We start from the raw sequence: 22,087 nt of genomic DNA on the forward strand, positions 1-22,087 counted from the left end.
TAAGACTTTAAATGAATGAATCTTTATATTCTTAAATCCATTAAAAAATATATTCAGCAAGTTTCGAACACTTGAAAACATGTGCACTATTTTGGTAGTACAATTGGGAATCTCAGAAAAGATTTTATTATGAATTCTAGTGTAGAAATAATTTATAACTAAGAAAAAGTAAAAAATAAAGGATAATCTCTACATATCTCTAAGAAATACATATATGCTTTTTCAACTATATTCAGCAATTGATGAACAACACTACACTGATTTTGTAGTACAACTAGGAATCTCAAAACAGACTGGAATTAGATTTCAATCGTACAATCAGATTATTAATTCACAAAAAGAAAAAGCAAATATTTTGTACAGCATTTCTAGGTGAAAAATCTATTATATTTCCAGCTTTTCATTTCATAGCGAACTGTTACCAGTAAATCTTTCTTTTGTTCATGTAGACAACCATTAAGTGTGTTAATTAGTGTTACTACATCATTAGGACTTATATTAGGGGAAAAACCCCTATCAGACCTCAATCAAGTCGCGTACACAGACTTTTCAACTTGTACTGTAGATATATCTCTAGTTTTGTGTTATAGTTTTTATCCACTTATAGCAACATTCAAGTGAAAAGCAAAGCCAAAGAACGAGTATTTACAAAGTGTATTTATGGATCGAAGTGGGGACAATGCAATCGAGTTTATTGTTTTAAAAAATATATTGTATGTATAAATTAATAATCGTATAATAATTAACTTAAATACAACTCGCTCAAAGTTGCTTGCAAAATGCTTACAGAAAGCTCTTACGCGTCACAAGAAAAATTAGAATTACAGAAAACATTCGAGAAACAAACACAAAAATCAAAAAAATACAAATAAAAACCGAAATTTAATTAACTTTTTCAATGAAACGTAACACCTTTATGGGGGTATAAAATGCATTAACAATTTGCATCCACTTGGGTGAATAGGATGGTCTTTTAGTTCAACTTTCTCTCGTCCACCTTCATGCTCTTCTTTCTCCAAAACAAAATTGAATTTTGCATACGATTTCAGGGCGCAAGGCGTTGTCATTATTATTATATATTATTCTTGCTATCCAGATCCGAGTCCTCAGGCGGCATTTTATAGTATGTGAAGGCGTTAGCCTCCACAACACTGACCACGACACCATCCCCTGAAGGGACCGCCCCGACGGCTTGTTATCTAATTTCATTATTATTCACTATTATCCGATTTTATTACTTCTATTATTATTAGTATTACCAAGCCAAACAACAATGAATCCTTATTTTCACCCATTAAAGTAAGAAATAGGCTAAGAAACCCCAAAACAGTAGGCCTTTTTACTTATTAGAACTAAGAGAACCAACACGTAAGAGAGACGTACACTACGGCCACGCAGCGAAGAGAGACGCACACCACGGCTATACGAAGGAAAAGAGAACCAACCCGAAAGAGATACGCTCGTACGCCCACGCAGCCAACGCAAGGAAGAGAACGGCTATACGCAGACGAAAAGAGACAACATGAAAGAGAACGAAGCGGCAGAGAAGCCGCCGATCGGTATTACGCCCACGCAGCCGAGGAAAAGAGCCGACGGTGAAGCAGGCAATACACACCCGCAGCCATACACCCACGCAGCCGAGACCGGCAGCCGAAGGCGGCGCAACAGCGAAGCGGCAGAGAAGCTCCGAAAAAGAAAAGCAGAGGCCTGGCACGGTCCAGCGCGAGCCAAGCTCGAGAGTGATCTCGGAGGGCTGAGCCAGACCGGAAGCGGCGGAAGCCAAAATAGATGTGAAAAACTAGCCGTGACCGCGACATGTACGCAATAAGCCGTGTTCGCCCGCACGCGGTGAATAAAACCAGCTGTGACCGCACCCAAGCGGTGTGCAAAGGAAGCCACCGAAGTGACGAGGCCCCGCCGTGGGAGAACAGGACCCAAAGAAGGGACACAAGGGTGAGCCACCTCACGTATGTGAGCTCTGGGGGGATAGATCGGTGCAGTAGGCAGGTATAAGCAGAACATTCCCGCAGTTTCTTTACATATCTATGCCCACAGGTTGTTTATGATATTTTTTTTTGGCGTTTATTTCCCCGCTGCAGGCGCGGGATTTTAAGTAGGGAAATGATCCGAAAACAATAAAGACACCAGCCTCAACCCAATCTCTGTCTCAGAACATTCGCCCGTAGGAGTCACTCACCCCCCTCCCCCTCTCTTCCCTTTTCCCGGAAGGCCCGGCGAAGTGGATGTGAGTCGTGGATTCATGCGGCATTCACCAAGCTGGGTTTTCCCTCTCCTATACCTTTCTCCCCTGGGGACCCGGCGATGCTGGATGTGAGTCGTGGATTCACGCGGCATTCGCAAAGCTGGGTTCCCTCTCCTACACCCTCGCCCGGGGGACCCGGCGACGCAGATGTGAGTCGTGGATCATGCGGCATCTGCTAGGCTGGGCTCCCCTCTCCCACACCTTTCCGATCCCTGACCCAAACCCCGTCTCCCGCCACACATGACCCCCAACGCACGTCTCTGCAGCTCCCAAGCACGGCTTCACCCACGCCTCGTGGCCGGGCCAGGCCCGACCGTCCCACGATCCACCCCACGGGCGCGCTTTCGCCACGAGCGGCTCTCCCCTTAGGTCCTCACACAACAAATTTTGCTGTGGGGAAGGACCGGGCCCTGGACAGACTGAGAAGCTGTACCTCGGCCTGAGAACTTCCTTACAAGTATGTAGCTGAAAGTGTCTTTGGGGTTGCCGCTCGCGCCAGATATAAGAGAGAATTTCCAATGCTTAAAAGTACATGTTTTAGAAAACTAAATAAGATATATAGCATATACAATTCGCTGCCGAATCTATTATTAAATGTGATTATATATATAGCAGAAGGGGTATAGCCGTCTGTCTCATTATTTCGATGCAATTTAGTTGGTAAGTTTTGTTCTTTCCTTAAATTCTATTGGTTTTGTGAACGAGATTCGAACATCGCTATCACATCGCGTATTGAGAATTGTGGTGAGATCTTTTCTCTGTTGCTGCAAGAGAAGAGATATGGTGCATATTAATAGTCATAAAGATCAATGGGATATCTCCATTTAACACTCACTTGGCGCTCGCATTGATCTCGGCTGCCAACGAATTCCTTTGTGGCATGCGCTCACGTGGCAGGGGCTGCGGCGGTGGGCCACGCACCAGCCCAGACGACGATGACGACGACGATGGTATCGATGCTGACGATGATGGAGCTGCCTTCTGGCTGCCGTATTTCTGGGCAGCGGTTTTTACACTCAGAAGCGTTGTGCCAACACCACCTCCACCTGCAACTCCACCACCACTATTGGTATCACAATTTTGATTCTTCTCATCGGAAATGCTACGCACACGCTGCTGCTGTTGTCCCTGCTGTCCATTTCCTTGCCCCACGTAATCGCTGGGCACTGTATGTAGTGTGCTCTCAGAGCCACCGCCCGGTACACGGGCCAGTTGCTTTAGATTCATGTCCAAGTCCTTTTGCAGTGAGTGCATATCACCGCGTGACTTGGATTTAATGCGCAACGACTCCGTGGCGGGGAAATTACTGTCGTTCGTTGAGTTGGGTTCCGTTTTGGATCGCGACTTCAATGTGTTGCCATGGTACTTCTGTCTACACTGCTGGCGTCGCTCCTCCTTGATCTTCTCAATGCGCTCGCGATCGAGAATCACTCCCGCGAACACACTCTTTCGTCCGACAGGTGGGGGAAACGGCGTAGCTGATGCTGGCTGATCCTTGGGTACATTATTCTGTATGAGGGAAATGCGATTCTCTGTGGTGGGAGTGATGGAAATCGGTTCGGGTTCGCCGCCGCCGCTGCCGCGCTTCTGACAGATCTCCTCGGTGATGCTCATCCCCGGCAGCCTCTTTGGGGGATTCAAAGTCTTGGGACGCGTAAAATCGAAGCTCTTGCGGCGATTGTTCATTTCTGGCAGCTCTGGCAACTTGCTCAACGACAGATCCTGCAACTGTTTGCCCCCAAACTCACGCACAAAGGCATTCTCGTCCAGCGAACGCGTGATCTTCTGTGCGTTGTTCAGTTTCTTTAGTGAGACAAGTGCGGGCATGGCCTTGGGCATGGACAGAGGCACACTCAACTCATTTGGCTTCTTCATGGAGCCGCCGCGCACCGAAAAGTCAAAGCTGGGCAGCTGCTCCACGGGTGAACTCTCGAATTTATTGGCCAACTCCTTGACACTGAAAGATGGCGATTTGCTGACTGGCATGGCTGGCATTGGTGCCAGATGGAGTTCTGTTGGCAGCTCGTGCTCCTGTTCCATGTTGTCGGGCAAACTGTCGAGACTATCCAATTCGATTCGATCACTGTTGACGTTTGGTTTGAGGTCTGGCTCTAAAATGAGTTTCATTTCCTCGCCACGTAGATTTTCGTAGACTGTTTTCGGTTTTCGTAGCTCAATTTTTTCGTAGAGCAATTGGGATTCCTGCTCATCCTCTTCGGTCAGTTCCTGATGCTCCAAGAGCTGTTGCTGCTGCTGCTGCTCCTTTTCCAATTGCAGCAATTGCTCTGTCATCTCTTCCGCCTTGCTGGCACACACATCGTGCTCCTCCTTCTCGATCTGCTTCAGACAGGCGGGCCGCGTCTCCTGGTCTCTCAGCATCATCTGATTGACTTCCGTCACCGAATTGCGGAAGAGCTTCACCTGTTCATACACGATATTCTCGTCAAAGTTGGTTTCCAGCAGCTTCTGCTGGGGCTTCTCCTTCTCCGGGGACTTGTAGGTGATGCTTATGGTTGACTTAATGGGACTTGTGGCTGCCACCAGTTTGTGCAGTCCATTGCTGGGCGTCTGCTCAAAGTCCTCGTACACCGGGGAGCTCTCCTCTGTGGCCAACAGCGAGTGCATGCTGAGATGCCGCTGCAAATGCTGGTAGCCGTATTCGCTGGGCGTTACCGACTGACTAGTGTTGTCCGTGAAATTCGAATTGTTGGGCGAGGCAGCGGCTGCTGCTGCCTGCAGTTGTTCCTTCACGGGCAATGTGGCCGCACGATTCGCGGGCTGCGGCAGGCGTGGCTGCACTGGTTGCAAATCTAATGACAACTCTCGTTTCAGGGCATTCATATCACGCTGTTCCAGGTCTTGGTGATTGTTAAACTGAAACACAGATCGTTAGAGTTGGAAAGAAGTATTGTTTCATTCACTTACATGCTGTCCCAGACTCTCATGAGAGCTACCGCCTCCCATCAGCAGCTGCTGCTGCATGTTGGAGGATACCCCAGAGATGCCCGACATCGCTGAGGTTCGCATCAGTGGCTCCATATCGTATTGGGGTGTGGTCACAGCCGAACTGTTCTCAGAGCTCTCCTCCGTGTCGCACAGCAGCAGGCTGTATCGTGGACTTCTTTGTGGCGTTGTGGGTGTGGCCACCGAAAGCTTTCCCTGCGAATCGGTGGCATCTGGCGGCAGTTCCACTCGGGGTTTGGTGCGCATTGGTACCGTGTTATTGCTGAAAGAGATTACAGTGGAATCACAGTTGATACAGAAGCCCTTCTTTTGTTCCATGATCTACTCACTGCACTGCGGCACGTGGGGTCTGCTCTGGCTTCCCCCCTTGCTGCATGAACGTCCCCTGGTAGCTAAATCTCTCCTTGGCCGCCTGCTGCTCCTTTCGCTTGGCCCCCAACTGCACTGAGGGATAGCTATACCGCGCCGAGGCAGGAGATGTTGGTCCTGGCACATGCGACCTAGCGGGCTTCGGTGGCGGATGCACTTCCACGCTGGCAAACTGTTGCTGCACCGTCGGCGCATGCTCAGGCGTGCCGCAATCAATAAACTGTATATCGCAGAGCTGATCCTCCAGCTTGTAGCGCTTGCAGCAGTTCTCCGCACCCGCTGGCTCGTGGCCGCAATGGTGCTGCGGCCCCGGTTGAGCCGCTGCCGCCACGGCAGTGGCTGGCAATGGAAGAGGCAGGGCCCTGGCCGACGAGGGAGACAATAGATTGAGACGCGGCTGCTTCTTGGGACTGGGATTCACGCTGTTCGTCTGACTGGAGAACTCCTCGGGGCGGGCGCGCGTTATCCTGCGCGTGGCGCAGCCCGAGGCCGGGGGGACGTTCTCTTTGCCCACACGCGGGGAACTGACCAGCGATTCGCTCTCCGAAAAGATGCGCATCTCCGGCTCCTCGCGATCGAAATTGAGCCCATGCTCTGAGAGCTCCCTCGAGGGGCAGGTGGTCACGAGTCCCCGCTGGGGGGACTGCAGCAGGTCAAAGTACGAGTCATGGGAGACGCTGCGCGAATGACCCACCGTCCGCAGGCTGTCAATGGAATTGGAGCGTCGGTCCACCGTCTTCAGGCAGCAGCCGCAGCGAGGGGGGGCACGAAAAGCCAATCGGGTCCTTCCAAGTCGGGTGGCTCCAAGGGCGAAGTGGATACCGGGGTGGCTGCCAAGCAGAGCGTAATCGCGGCTGGTAAGCGCACCGGGACCGAAGAACCCTTGGGAGCCCCGGCGGGCAGCGTCTCTGCACCACGGGGAGGAAAGCCGTCGTACCAGGACAGGAGACGAGCGGCTTTCATCCTGTCCAACGAAGACCCGAACTTCAAGGCGTCAGCCGAAGGAAAGGAGCATAGGCTGTGGGCCTGCTCAATCCTTCCACTGTTCCAGCCAGCCAAAGCCGGAAAGGGCGCAGCCAAGGCCCCCAACAAGCGGCAACGCTCAGCGGAGAACCCCGCAAATCAGCCAGGCCAAGCCCAGCAAGCCAAGCGGGTGAAGACCCACCTCACGAACCGGTCGTTTGCTGAGGTGGCGAGGGGCAATACCCTGATCGGTGTCCTGGACAGGGGCGCCGAGGACGGCCATGTCCCTCGCGATAAGTGGCACCTGGTGGAGAACGAGCTCCAGGACCGGTTCCTACTGGAACTGGAGGAGAACGGCGGACCACCGCCAAAGTGTGAGGACGCAGGGTGGCATCAAGGCAAGGTGAAAGCCATCGCCTGCCAAGACGCTAGCTCTGCGGCCCTCTACATGAAGGCGGTGGCGGCCCTAAAAGAGGTCTATCCAGGGGCGAAACTGGAGGCCGTGAAGTGGGAAGATATCCCTAGTCGCCCGAGAGCCAGAGCGTGGGTCTCGGCTAAGCCTGCAGAGCCTGAGAAGATCCTCAGGTTACTGCAGGTCTGCAACCCCCACCTTCCTACAGCCGATTGGAAGGTGGCAAAGGTGGAGGATATCCAAGGGCAGAGGCGCCAGATTATCCTCGTCCTAAATGAGGAATCCATTGATCTCCTTGCAAAGTCGGACGGTGTAGTGGATTATGGCTACAAGAAGGTCACCATATCCACTTACAAGTCCGATCGCAAGGGCAGGCAAGCGGAGGTCGAGCCAGACCCGGAGCTGCCGGAGATCCCGAAAGAGGGGGCCTCGTGCGAGGAGGACAACCCGGCGTCGGATGCGGCGTCCATGATGTCGGACGACATCTTGGGCGACTACGCGCTCGACGAGGGCGACCTAGCCAGAGGTCTCAGCCACATCGTTGTCGGGGAGGAGCCGGAGTCCCCTGACAGCGATCTAGAAGCAACAATGGTGGAGGCGAGCCTCAGGAATGTCGTTGACGCTCCTGCAGATAAACCTCCACCCTTGTAAGGCAGCATGCGCTGCTCTACTGCTCCACCTGGCCAAGGGTGGAGCCGACATAGTCCTCATTCAGGAGCCCTGGATCCTCGGAAGCAGGGTCTCCGGTCTGAGGACTTCTGACTACAAGCTATATGTAGCTGAAACCGCAGGTAAAATTCGTACCTGCATTCTTGCAAAAAGAGAGTTGCACTTATTTTTGCTCCCAAATTTCCCACACCGCAGTTAGCCTCGAAGGCCAGGAGCGCTCACTGAGGATCTGCTCCGCATACATGGGGCATGAACAACCAGACCCCCCTCCACACGCGCCTCTCCGGGCTCTAATCGCACACTGCTCGGCCAAGGACATCGGCCTAATTGTGGGGTGCGATGCCAATGCACATCACTGTCAGTGGGGAAGCACTGACACAAACGAAAGGGGTGAGTACCTTTTCAGTTACTTACTGACCACTCAGATAGTCTTATTAAACCGGGGTAGTGATCCCACCTTTATCATTAAAAACCGCAAGGAGGTCCTGGACCTCACGCTTGCCTCTCATGAGATACAGCGTAACATTGCATCCTGGAGGGTCCTGGAAGAGCACTCCTTCTCGGACCACAGGTACGTGGAAACTGTTTTCTCCTTCTCAGTACCGAAGCCAGTCCGATTCCGGAACATCAGGCGGACAAACTGGACTCGGTACTCTGATTACCTCTGTCGTGTTCTCCCTGAGCCCCCATCTGAGGAGGAGTTCTCCACGGAGGCCACGACTCGTCATCTTAAGATCTTTACCGACGCCTGCAATAAGGCGCTCGACAAAGCATGCCCCTCTGGCAAGAACAGAGGCCGGAAGAAACCTGAATGGTGGAATCCGAAACTGGGTGAACTCCGGAAAGCCTCCCGGAGACTCTTCAATAAAGCTAAGGCTGAAAACGTTGAGCAAAACTGGGCCGAATACAAGGCCAGTCTGTCAACCTACAACAAAGAACTTAGAAAAGCCAAACGCGTAAGTTCTGCAGCGAAATCGAGAGTAACTCAGAAGCCACACGCTTGCGCAGAGTTCTCTCGAAGACAACACTCACCCTGGGCTACTTGAAGAACACCGACCAGTCGTGGACTACGTCCAGCGAGGAGTCGCTAAATCTTCTCCTAAATACCCACTTCCCTGGCTGCGATGAAAACAGACCCAACGACCTCGCGCCTCCTTCTGTCGCCTCAAATGCCATCCTGAGACTGCTAAGCCAGGAGAACATTTCCTGGGCGATCAGAAGCTTTAAACCCTACAAGTCCGCGGGGCCAGACGGCATTTTCCCTGCCCAACTGATTCACGCGGGACATTGTAGTGGTCGCTTGTCGGGCGGATAGGAAAGCATATTTGTGTTCTTCGCCTGAAAGTATGCCCGATGGTATTTGTACAATTTATATATTTATGTATATAATATATATATAAATATATTTATATATATTGTATTATTTATACAAGTATATATCACACCTCACCGAGATACTTATTAATTATTAAGTTTAGTCCCCATAGTTAGTGTATAGTTAGGTTGGCTTAATTTCTTGTGGTGGTGTTACATGTTAAATGTTCCTGGTCGTGTGAGGGCTAGCGCCATCTAGGGTTGACATTAAGAATATGCTTAAAAACGAACAAAAAATCTCCCCACCATGTCCATAACCATTCAAGGTGAATGGCGAAGGATCGTGCAAAGGCAGATCCGGAGAACAAAATTTTTGTTGGTCAGTAGATCCGCCCAAATCTTTCTTTCTCCTCGTGGCCGTACAAGCATTCAGTTGCGCGGTGAGAAAAACAAATAATAAAAATAAAATTAAACCGCCGTAAATAACCGTGGTGTGAAACCAAAGTGCACTCGATCGGGAAAAAAGAACCCAAGAAAGCAGATTGGGCTCTAATCGAAAACGTGAGTACCGGCCTTCGACAGTGCTAGGAGCCTCGAAGTTAGATTTTCCGACTTTCTCTGTAGTTTCCGCTTGGAGGTGAGCAGCCCCAACACAAAAAAAAAAAACACCTGGAGAAAGAAGGAATTAGCACCTCAACCCCATCCCCCTATTTTCGCAGTGCCAGTTCCAACCGGGTAAATATGTGCATGGAGTAACTGTTAGAAAAAGTAGCCTGATCAGTATTTTCAAATTCCACATAAGAATCGGCACTTAGTTTGGGAATTATCCAAAAGCTGCAGCCCGAGCTTTAAGCCCCCGCACTACGAACCAGCTGATCCACCAAGTCGCGGGCAGTGAACTTTGGCTGCGCGAGACGAGGACAGCCGTCTGAACGGGCTTAGTGCGGCGAATTGGCGTAACCGTTTCGCATTCAAAACCGGGCCAAGAAACGGAAACCGGTGCTTGCAGTCAGCGTAGGACCGAAGCCGCTTAAATGTTCCTACCGGGTGGGAAAAAATAGTGCACCACGTGTGTACATAACCTCCCGGCGACCCCTAGTGGTATCGCCTCTCTTGTTCTTCTCGTGATTCGGCCTTACTGTTCCAAACGTTTATTTAAAGTGCAGTGGAGGCCAGCGTTTGTCTTATGTGCACGTTAGTGTCATTATGTAGGCTGAATGAAAACTGTAAGAGATGTGCCCACATACATATGTATACACCGCCCACTGAAAGCCACTGAGGCCAGTAAGATCCCACCGTGACTCGCATTCCCTTGAACCTCGCAGTCCGTTGATATGTCTGTTTTTGTGTAGTTGGATATACTTAGTGTTAATTGTAACAGAAAAAAAACCAGAAAAAAAACCCATCAACACATGGAAAGTTTGAAAATGCATTTGATAAAAGCTTAAAAGTTTGAGCTTAAAAGCGTCCGCTCGTCCGGGTCCCCTCCGCGAGCTTATGCCATGCAGCACGCGCTGTACGATTTTGTTTTTGGTTTGCAGGTAAAAGTTTAATGCACCCACACACAGCCACACGCCCAGCTACGAAAGATCTTTCGCCGCGGGAACACAAACAAAAACTGAGTGAGCTTTATAATATACCAACAACATTCAATTTTATTGCCTCCCAAAATTCCGCGAGCGTGGCAAAAGCTTCGTTCTTTTTTGCTAGAGCTGTTTGTCGGTCGTTGACCTCACACTTTTAAAGTAGTCACAGCTGATTGGCCTTCTGCCTTTACAATACGCTTGGTAGAACGAATAGTATGTCCAACTACTCCCTGAAGCCGATGTGCTGGGACATGTGTACCTATATTGCGCTATAGTATTATCTTTCTATCTAAGGAAAAATCATTAGTTTATATCGCACTATAAAATATCGTATACGCACTTATAACTATTTACACTTATCGTATTTATTTATCTAAATATTCCCTAGTAATAATAGCTATATCTCTTGTGACGCTTTTCGTTCCTCCTTTTGTCCATTTAGCCTTGTCTTGGAGTTCTCGGTTAGTGTTTCTTTTTTCTTGTAACATGAATATAGTATCTGAATATAGTTTCTAATAAAATGATTGTTAAGATGAATATGTGCTAGACGTTACCGCATTTGGGGGAACCATGCCGCTCGTGAGCGAAATAGGATGACCAATACCGGACACTCCAGGGATCCTGATATTATTATTGGCTCTTTCAGGATCATGGTAGGGTGGGCGTGGCACGACTCCGTGCCAGCAAAACAGAGATGTCCGCCGCGGTGGTAGATCCCTACTCCTTCTCTGCACTATCTTTGCCCCACTATACTTTCCGTACCCCTAACGATCCTTTCCTTGTCTGTCCCCCTCCCATTACCAAAAAGAGTACGCGAATTTTAATAAAATAATACCAGCAGGAGCGAAGCAACCTAACTGGAGGGTTACCCCAAAGAACCCATCCCCATTTCCGACCAGAGATCAGCCGTGGAAGCGAGCGCGTACTCCTTCTCAGTTAGCCGACCACCAGCTTCATCGTGCGAAGATTCTCTTCGTTAATCGTTACACATCGTCATCGGAGCCACGCTAGAAGAACACATCGACCACCTTCGCGAGGTTTTCAGGAGGCTGCAAGAGGCGAACCTCCGACTGAACAGAAACAAGTGTAGCTTCTTCAGGAAGAGTTTAGTCTACCTCGGCCATGTCATCAGCGAACAAGGCATCCACACGGACCCAGACAAGGTCAGCGCAGTCCAGAAACTAGCACCGCCCACCACACTGAAAGAACTGCGACGCTGCATCGGGATGGCATCCTGGTACCGACGTTTCGTCCCCAACTTCGCCACGGTGGTCCAGCCCATGACCAACCTGCTCAAAAAGGACCAAAAGTGGGAGTGGACAGAGAAACAACATCAGGCGTTCGAGACTCTCAAGGATAGACTCACGCAAGCACCAGTCCTGGCATGCCCCGACTTCGCCGAGCGATTCGTACTCCAAACGGACGCTAGTTCGTATGGCCTCGGAGCAGTATTGACACAACAGATCAACGGAGCAGAAAGAGTCATCGCCTACGCAAGCCGTCGACTACTCAAGGCAGAGGACCAAATATACAAACGAGCCAGCAGCAGAACCAGCGAAGAAGACCCTATCAAATGGAAACTATGTGTCAACAAGGACTACCGCCGACGCGTGCTAGAAGAGTGCCACGATCATCCGAAAGCAGGACACCTCGGAATCAGGAAGACGGCGACACGAATAGCCCAGAGGTACTACTGGCCCGGACTGCACCGAGATATCGCCCGATATATCCAGCAGTGCACCAAGTGCCAGCAGTACAAGGTGAGTCAAACCAAACCAGGAGGGAAGATGCACACCCGCCAAGCCCAAGAACCACTGGACATCGTCTGCGCCGACTTCATGGGACCATTGCCCCGATCCAAACACGGCAATACTATGTTGCTGGTGTTCATCGACGCCTTCAGCAAGTGGGTGGAGTTGGTCCCACTACGCAAGGCCACCACCGCACTACTGGAGACCGCTTTCCGGGAACGGATCCTGAGCCGATTCGGAACCCCACGGAAGTTCGTATGCGACAACGGGACCCAATTCACAAGTCGCTCGTTCCGAAAGTTCTGCAAACTAGCAGGCATGGAATTGGAGTATACGGCGCCCTATACGCCACAACAAAACCCCACGGAACGAGCCAACAGGACGATCAAAACCATGATCGCCCAGTACATCGATGGAGACCAGCGGACATGGGACGAGCTGCTGCCCGAAATCAGCCTAGCCATCAACAGCAGCACATCGGACACCACAGGCTTCAGCCCAGCATTCATCGTACTCGGCCGGGAACCTCGGTTGCCTGGAGCCTTGTACGAAGAGGCGACCCCAGGACTAGGCGAAGTGACAGAGATCTCAACCGACAAGGCCAAGCGAGACAAGGAAATCTTCGCCATCGTACAGGAAAATACCGAGCAGGCATCACAGACGCAGAGCAGGAACTACAACCTACTTCGACGCGAATGGAGACCCACGATCGGGACGCTCGTGATGCTACGCCAACATCACCTGTCCAAAGCGGCGGACAACTTCGCTGCCAAACTGGCTCCCAAATATGAGGGGCCTTACAAAGTAGTAAAATTTATTTCTCCCACCATAGCACGACTCCAGAAGCATCCAGGAAGACAACGACGAACGGCCGGACTAGCCGACCTCAAGGCCTACCACGACAACGAGCACACACTCACCAGCGAAGACAACGAAGACAACGATGACGACGACCCCAGCACCAGGAAAACCGCGAGTTCATGAGGGCCACTTATGGTAGTGCGCTGCCGTAATGTCCTCGCCCCGCAAGGGGCAACCGCGTACACACGCAGTAAGATAGCTTAACTCCCCTTAAGGGATTAGAGTAAGAAATAGCCAGAATCTAGAAAATGCACCGATCAGGGAAACCCAGGGCACAGGGCACCTCAGTGGCACAGGTGAGGTTCTAACCAAACAAGGTTTCTTCCCCCCACCAGATCCGACATGGACAACCCAAGGACGAGCGACGCACAGCCTCTAGAGGCAGAGGATGGCACGGAGGGGCATCCTAGGGGTGCGTCGCCGCCCAGCTCAAGGCAACCACGGTCCACGACCAGCCAACCACAAGCAAAACACCACTCCCCGACCCCGCAAGCAGAACCGGGCAACACCACGCAGCATGGACCATCAACAGGAGAACCCAAACGGCCCGATCCCGGACACCAGCTGGGACGACGGGTGGCACGCCAGACTGCAGGAGTGGGACGCGCAGGAGGAGGCGGCAGCCCCGGAAAGAGGGGAGAATCCCGATTGGCAGCCGCTGGACCACGCACCAATGAAGTGGCTATCGCCAGTTCCCACCGACCACAACGCCCCGAACCCGGAACCGACGAGCTGCACGGCCCGAGAGGCCGAACCAGGAAACCCGAGCCAACCAAAGGAGGACAGCGACCTGTCATTGGGCTTGGAAGAGGCAGAGGCGGGCGGACTGCTCACAGCGTTCGAGGAGATGCCCGAGCTAAACGCGCTGCAGGAGGAGCAGGAATGGCCAATCGCCCCAGTCGCCTGGCGGGTAAGCACGCCTGACCGCCGCATCCCGCAAAGCCTGCTGGAAGGCGCCAGCGCTCAGGCAAACGCGGCGCGGCCCGGGCGCAGCCGGATCCGCAGCCTAGAACACCACGACGGCCAACGCTTCCGCGTATGCATCAGCGGAAATTTGGTGCGCATTTCACCGCGCCCCACCCCGAAGTAGGAAGGGAGTGTGAAGGCGTAAGCCTCCACAACACTGACCACGACACCATCCCCTGAAGGGACCGCCCCGACGACTTGTTATCTAATTTCATTATTATTCACTATTATCCGATTTTATTACTTCTATTTTTATTAGTATTACCAAGACAAACAACAATGAATCCTTATTTTCACCCATTAAAGTAAGAAATAGGCTAAGAAACCCCAAAACAGTAGGCCTTTTTACTTATTAGAACTAAGAGAACCAACCCGAAAGAGATACGCTCGTACGCCCACGCAGCCAAAGCAAGGAAGAGAACGGCTATACGCAGACGAAAAGAGACAACATGAAAGAGAACGAAGCGGCAGAGAAGCCGCCGATCGGTATTACGCCCACGCAGCCGAGGAAAAGAGCCGACGGCGAAGCAGGCAATACACACCCGCAGCCATACACCCACGCAGCCGAGACCGGCAGCCGAAGGCGGCGCAACAGCGAAGCGGCAGAGAAGCTCCGAAAAAGAAATAGCCAAAATAGATGTGAAAAACTAGCCGTGACCGCGCCGTGTACGCAATAAGCCGTGTTCGCCCGCACGCGGTGAATAAAACCAGCTGTGACCGCACCCAAGCGGTGTGCAAAGGAAGCCACCGAAGTGACGAGGACCCGCCGTGGGAGAACAGGACCCAAAGAAGGGACACAAGGGTGAGCCACCTCACGTATGTGCGCTCTGGGGGGGATAGATCGGTGCAGTAGGCAGGTGTAAGCAGAACATTCCCGCAGTTTCTTTACATATCTATGCCCACATGTTGTTTATGATATTTTTTTTTGGCGTTTATTTCCCCGCTGCAGGCGCGGGATTTTAAGTAGGGAAATGATCCGAAAACAATAAAGACACCAGCCTCAACCCAATCTCTGTCTCAGAACATTCGCCCGTAGGAGTCACTCACCCCCCTCCCCCTCTCTTCCCTTTTCCCGGAAGGCCCGGCGAAGTGGATGTGAGTCGTGGATTCATGCGGCATTCACCAAGCTGGGTTTTCCCTCTCCTATACCTTTCTCCCCTGGGGACCCGGCGATGCTGGATGTGAGTCGTGGATTCACGCGGCATTCGCAAAGCTGGGTTCCCTCTCCTACACCCTCGCCCGGGGGACCCGGCGACGCAGATGTGAGTCGTGGATCATGCGGCATCTGCTAGGCTGGGCTCCCCTCTCCCACACCTTTCCGATCCCTGACCCAAACCCCGTCTCCCGCCACACATGACCCCCAACGCACGTCTCTGCAGCTCCCAAGCACGGCTTCACCCACGCCTCGTGGCCGGGCCAGGCCCGACCGTCCCACGATCCACCCCACGGGCGCGCTTTCGCCACGAGCGGCTCTCCCCTTAGGTCCTCACACAACAAATTTTGCTGTGGGGAAGGACCGGGCCCTGGACAGACTGAGAAGCTGTACCTCGGCCTGAGAACTTCCTTACAAGTATGTAGCTGAAAGTGTCTTTGGGGTTGCCGCTCGCGCCAGATATAAGAGAGAATTTCCAATGCTTAAAAGTACATGTTTTAGAAAACTAAATAAGATATATAGCATATACAATTCGCTGCCGAATCCATTATTAAATGTGATTATATATATAGCAGAAGGGGTATAGCCGTCTGTCTCATTATTTCGATGCAATTTAGTTGGTAAGTTTTGTTCTTTCCTTAAATTCTATTGGTTTTGTGAACGAGATTCGAACATCGCTATCACATCGCGTATTGAGAATTGTGGTGAGATCTTTTCTCTGTTGCTGCAAGAGAAGAGATATGGTGCATATTAATAGTCATAAAGATCAATGGGATATCTCCATTTAACACTCACTTGGCGCTCGCATTGATCTCGGCTGCCAACGAATTCCTTTGTGGCATGCGCTCACGTGGCAGGGGCTGCGGCGGTGGGCCACGCACCAGCCCAGACGACGATGACGACGACGATTGTATCGATGCTGACGATGATGGAGCTGCCTTCTGGTTGCCGTATTTCTGGGCAGCGGTTTTTACACTCAGAAGCGTTGTGCCAACACCACCTCCACCTGCAACTCCACCACCACTATTGGTATCACAATTTTGATTCTTTTCATCGGAAATGCTACGCACACGCTGCTGCTGTTGTCCCTGCTGTCCATTTCCTTGCCCCACGTAATCGCTGGGCACTGTATGTAGTGTGCTCTCAGAGCCACCGCCCGGTACACGGGCCAGTTGCTTTAGATTCATGTCCATGTCCTTTTGCAGTGAGTGCATATCACCGCGTGACTTGGATTTAATGCGCAACGACTCCGTGGCGGGGAAATTACTGTCGTCCGTTGAGTTGGGTTCCGTTTTGGATCGCGACTTCAATGTGTTGCCATGGTAATTCTGTCTCAACTGCTGGCGTCGCTCCTCCTTGATCTTCTCAATGCGCTCGCGATCGAGAATCACTCCCGCGAACACACTCTTTCGTCCGACAGGTGGGGGAAACGGCGTTGCTGATGCTGGCTGATCTTTGGGTACATTATTCTGTATGAGGGAAATGCGATTCTCTGTGGTGGGAGTGATGGCAATCGGTTCGGGTTCGCCGCCGCCACTGCCGCGCTTCTGACAGATCTCCTTGGTGATGCCCATCCCCGGCAGCCTCTTTGGGGGATTCAAAGTCTTGGGACGCGTAAAATCGAAGCTCTTGCGGCGATTGTTCATTTCTGGCAGTTCTGGCACCTTGCTCAACGACAGATCCTGCAACTGTTTGCCCCCAAACTCACGCACAAAGGCATTCTCGTCCAGCGAACGCGTGATCTTCTGTGCGTTGTTCAGTTTCTTTAGTGGGACAGGTGCGGGCATGGCCTTGGGCATGGACAGAGGCACACTCAACTCATTTGGCTTGTTCATGGAGCCGCCGCGCACCGAAAAGTCAAAGCTGGGCAGCTGCTCCACGGGTGAACTCTCGAATTTATTGGCCAACTCCTTGACACTGAAAGATGGCGATTTGCTGACTGGCATGGCTGGCATTGGTGCCAGATGGAGTTCTGTTGGCAGCTCGTGCTCCTGTTCCATGTTTTCGGGCAAACTGTCGAGACTATCCAATTCGATTCGATCACTGTTGACGTTTGGTTTGAGGTCTGGCTCTAAAATGAGTTTCATTTCCTCGCCACGTAGATTTTCGTAGACTGTTTTCGGTTTTCGTAGCTCAATTTTTTCGTAGAGCAATTGGGATTCCTGCTCATCCTCTTCGGTCAGTTCCTGATGCTCCAAGAGCTGTTGCTGCTGCCGCTGCTCCTTTTCCAATTGCAGCAATTGCTCTGTCATCTCTTCCGCCTTGCTGGCACACACATCGTGCTCCTCCTCCTCGATCTGCTTCAGACAGGCGGGCCGCGTTTCCTGGTCTCTCAGCATCATCTGATTGACTTCCGTCACCGAATTGCGGAAGAGCTTCACCTGTTCATACACGATATTCTCGTCAAAGTTGGTTTCCAGCAGCTTCTGCTGGGGCTTCTCCTTCTCCGGGGACTTGTAGGTGATGCTTATGGTTGACTTAATGGGACTTGTGGCTGCCACCAGTTTGTGCAGTCCATTGCTGGGCGTCTGCTCAAAGTCCTCGTACACCGGGGAGCTCTCCTCTGTGGCCAACAGCGAGTGCATGCTGAGATGCCGCTGCAAATGCTGGTAGCCGTATTCGCTGGGCGTTACCGACTGACTAGTGTTGTCCGTGAAATTCGAGTTGTTGGGCGAGGCAGCGGCTGCTGCTGCCTGCAGTTGTTCCTTCACGGGCAATGTGGCCGCACGATTCGCGGGCTGCGGCAGGCGTGGCTGCACTGGTTGCAAATCTAATGACAACTCTCGTTTCAGGGCATTCATATCACGCTGTTCCAGGTCTTGGTGATTGTTAAACTGAAACACAGATCGTTAGAGTTGGAAAGAAGTATTGTTTCATTCACTTACATGCTGTCCCAGACTCTCATGAGAGCTACCGCCTCCCATCAGCAGCTGCTGCTGCATGTTGGAGGATACCCCAGAGATGCCCGACATCGCTGAGGTTCGCATCAGTGGCTCCATATCGTATTGGGGTGTGGTCACAGCCGAACTGTTCTCAGAGCTCTCCTCCGTGTCGCACAGCAGCAGGCTGTATCGTGGACTCCTTTGTGGCGTTGTGGGTGTGGCCACCGAAAGCTTTCCCTGCGAATCGGTGGCATCTGGCGGCAGTTCCACTCGGGGTTTGGTGCGCATTGGTACCGTGTTATTGCTGAAAGAGATTACAGAGGAATCACAGTTGATACAGAAGCCCTTCTTTTGTTCCATGATCTACTCACTGCACTGCGGCACGTGGGGTCTGCTCTGGCTTCCCCCCTTGCTGCATGAACGTCCCCTGGTAGCTAAATCTCTCCTTGGCCGCCTGCTGCTCCTTTCGCTTGGCCCCCAACTGCACTGAGGTATAGCTATACCGCGCCGAGGCAGGAGATGTGGGTCCTGGCACATGCGACCTAGCGGGCTTCGGTGGCGGATGCACTTCCACGCTGGCAAACTGTTGCTGCACCGTCGGCGCATGCTCGGGCGTGCCGCAATCAATAAACTGTATATCGCAGAGCTGATCCTCCAGTTTGTAGCGCTTGCAGCAGTTCTCCGCACCCGCTGGCTCGTGGCCGCAATGGTGCTGCGGCCCCGGTTGAGCCGCTGCCGCCACGGCAGTGGCTGGCAATGGAAGAGGCAGGGCCCTGGCCGACGAGGGAGACAATAGATTGAGACGCGGCTGCTTCTTGGGACTGGGATTCACGCTGTTCGTCTGACTGGAGAACTCCTCGGGGCGGGCGCGCATTATCCTGCGCGTGGCGCAGCCCGAGGCCGGGGGCACGTTCTCTTTGCCCACAGGCGGGGAACTGACCAGCGATTCGCTCTCCGAAAAGATGCGCATCTCCGGCTCCTCGCGATCGAAATTGAGCCCCAGCTCTGAGAGCTCCCTCGAGGGGCAGGTGGTCACGTGTCCCCGCTGGGGGGACTGCAGCAGATCAAAGTACGAGTCATGGGAGACGCTGCGCGAATGACCCACCGTCCGCAGGCTGTCAATGGAATTGGAGCGTATGCACAGCTCCATGGGCTTGGGCTCTCGTTCGTGTGTCGTCTCCAGCAGCTCTATGGATTTGGGCTTGTCGTGCTTCGAGAGCTCCTTGCTGGCATGCGCATGGGAGGCCTGGACAAAGCTAACGCGCGAGGACACAGGATCCAATTTTCCTCCACCCGCTTCAATGGTGATCTTGTGGCTGGGATCGACATTGCCCTGACGCTGACTGCGCGTAAAAATCGACTTCCATGAGGGCGTTTTGTCTGGTTTACGCTTCTGCCAGCTGCGTGGCGCCGACAGCACTGTGTGGTATTTGTCGGGGAGACTGGAGGGACCTCCCCCCACCTCGATGTAAGATCCTATATTGGTGGCAGCGTTCCCAGCAGCAGCAGCGGCATTGGTGGTGCTGCTGCAGCTGCTTGCCAGCATGCTAATCGGCAGCGAATGCTTCAGATCTCCCCCCTCGATGCGTGAGTGTCGCTCTTGGGCCTCCTCCAGGCTGATGAGCTTGGCTCCTCCCGTGCTCAGGCTCTTGGGGCGCTCTACCATACCCAAAAATTTATCCTGTTCGCGTTGTTCCACCAGCAGGCTCTCGCAGTCGGTGAGGGACTCCAAACGGAGCTCTCCTCTCTCGCTAGGATTCAGTGCCACTGCCACTGGCAGCACACTGTGACGCTGATCCTCCAGAGCATCGAATATGTTATGGCAGTTCCGTATCAGGTACTCGGTGACCACGGCCTGGACGCCAACGCCTCGAAGGGCGGCCACCCCACCAGACTCGAGGGCAGGGGAACGCAACAAATTGGGGGCCCAAACAATGGCCAGATTCTTGTCCGTCATGCCAGTGCGTTCGTGATGCTGCGAGACCTTATACAAATGCTCAGCCAGATATTTGAGGGTTCTACGGGAGGGAGAAAGAGTTATTATTTATGGAAGATCTCCTGCCACTCCTCCGATTCCTACCTGTAGTGTGGCGGCGGCAGCTTCAATACCGTCTCCTTCATCAGCCTCAGACGCTCATCCGCTTCGCCGGCCTTCACCTGTATGGCCTCCACGAAATTGTCGTAAAGCTGGTAGGTGCACAGAGGATTTGGCAGCTCACGGAAGTACATTTTTAGCAACGAACTGACGGCATGGATGTCCTGTTTCATCTCCGGATTGCCTAGATCCGGGACTCGTTCCTCGTCAAAGGCGCGTCTCAAACGCTGGATATTCGAGGTGATGCCAGAGAGTCGATAGATGCCATCGATGACACCATAATTCTCTATAAACTCCGCACAGGATCGCAGGACCATGGGTATATCCTGGCCGCTGTTTAGCAAATGTTCCGACAAATCGCAGTTGAACACCCGTTCGCGGTAAATGCCGCTCTGTTTGAGCCGTCGCCGCGACGGACGCGACAGGATAAAGGATCGAAAGAAGGCTATCAGCTTGCCATGTTTCCGCAATACTGGCTTCGTGGGTGAGGCATCCAGATGGCCCACTAGGGGCGCTGGCATGGGGAAATTCCTCGGCACCTTGTCGCCAATGGTGGCCACGCACGACTGCGGAAAGAAGCCCACCTCGTAGAGGGACTTTTGCAGATGGGACTTCTTGCCGCGCCACCAAATCGATTCGGCGGGACTGGGCATGTCGATCACTGAGATCATGTCCCCCACTTCGATGTTTATTTCGTCTGGGGCCTGGGCCTGATAGCGCCTCACGCCGTAGGCTGCCCCCACCGCCGGGGTGTTGATTGTTCGCTGCGTCTCGCCATCGGCCAGGGGCAGGCGTCGCCCCTTGTTGTCCAGCTGCAGCCACGTCAGGATGGTGCCGCAGGTCAGGGAATCAGAGGCAATCTTCGAGAAGCGCTCCAAGTACTTGCCCACCGCATACTCCACATCCGTTTCGCTCGGCAGCTCTTCGGCCAGCTCTGCCATGTTCCTCAGGCCACTGATCTTTCGATCGTACACACAGCGATGCAGCATTTCGTCGAGCAGTTGCATATTCTCAAAGGATCTTTTGATCAGAAAGGGCTCGCAGCGCTGCGGACACACACGAATGATGAACCAACAGCTCTCGGGGGAGAAGCTCCTCAGCGAGCTGTGCGGCAGATCCCCGCCAATCGACTGGGAGGCTATGCTGCTGCCCATGTGCTCGGACTTGTCATCCAACAGCTGGACAGAGAGGGGTCCCAGTTGTACGCGCTCGTAGTGGAAATGTGCGCACTCCTCCAGCTTGGGAAAGCGACAGGATTTCTAGGCAGACAAATCAAAACATAACAATTTTCATCATTTATGATTAGCTAAAGTTTTAATTTCGTTCCGGTGAACAAAAAACCCCTTTCTTTTATAGGTATTTGAGAGACCCTCCCAAGTTAGAGGTAATTAAACAATTAGTCTTAATATTTTCTTTTTATTTATATGCGTTAAATTAGTGTTGTTTGTAATGTTTCATTATAAAATATGTTAATGCAAAGTGTGTACTTATTCCATGACATCATCCATCATTTCTCATCATTACAATTCATCTCCTATTCCAGTTTAATGATTGATTGATCTTTGCTCCTTTCATAAATAGTTTTTTTTTTTTTTAAGCGTTCTTTAAATTTTTGTCCGCTATTCTTTTCCTTCTCAGTCAATATGCAATATAATTGTTTATTCTTTCGTTTCTGTTTTCTTTTATTTTTTGTTTATCAAAATATATCAAATGCTAACTTATGTTTTAAAGCTTTCTATTTAGTTATTGTATTACAATTCTGTTAATTTCCTTTGTTTCCATTTTGTGGTCTTTATGTTTTTGAATTAGGCTTTCAATATAAAAAACAATTTGGCAGCA

General features: G+C 51.9%; 3 protein-coding genes across 3 annotated transcripts; 1 reads left to right on the forward strand and 2 right to left on the reverse strand.

Moving 5' to 3' along the window:
- The first annotated feature begins 1,786 nt into the window (after window positions 1-1,786).
- On the forward strand, window positions 1,787-15,127 carry LOC117188673. Its single transcript, XM_033392867.1, has 2 exons — window positions 1,787-1,953; window positions 13,488-15,127. Exon 2 carries the CDS (start codon window positions 13,541-13,543, stop codon window positions 14,240-14,242), a length of 702 nt encoding a protein of 233 aa, XP_033248758.1. The 5' UTR covers window positions 1,787-1,953; window positions 13,488-13,540; the 3' UTR covers window positions 14,243-15,127.
- LOC108162517 (GTPase-activating protein CdGAPr-like) lies at window positions 2,772-6,341 on the reverse strand (the record flags this gene model as incomplete). Its single annotated transcript, XM_033392922.1, has 4 exons — window positions 2,772-3,027; window positions 3,099-5,137; window positions 5,189-5,489; window positions 5,557-6,341. Coding segments are annotated over 4 exons (3,204 nt in total), but the record flags the coding sequence as incomplete, so codon positions are not given.
- A 612-nt stretch (window positions 15,128-15,739) lies between the features above and the next one.
- On the reverse strand, window positions 15,740-21,524 carry LOC108159335 (GTPase-activating protein CdGAPr-like). Its single transcript, XM_033392865.1, has 5 exons — window positions 20,234-21,524; window positions 18,525-20,171; window positions 18,157-18,457; window positions 16,067-18,105; window positions 15,740-15,995 (listed from the first exon to the last, which is right to left on the reverse strand). The coding sequence occupies exons 1-5, from the start codon at window positions 21,400-21,402 to the stop codon at window positions 15,917-15,919; spliced, it is 5,235 nt and encodes a 1,744-aa protein (XP_033248756.1). The 5' UTR covers window positions 21,403-21,524; the 3' UTR covers window positions 15,740-15,916.
- Between the last annotated feature and the right edge of the window lie 563 nt (window positions 21,525-22,087).

Source organism: Drosophila miranda, chromosome 4 (genome assembly GCF_003369915.1).
Source record: "Drosophila miranda strain MSH22 chromosome 4, D.miranda_PacBio2.1, whole genome shotgun sequence".
In the NCBI taxonomy this organism is placed as follows: domain Eukaryota; kingdom Metazoa; phylum Arthropoda; class Insecta; order Diptera; family Drosophilidae; genus Drosophila; species Drosophila miranda.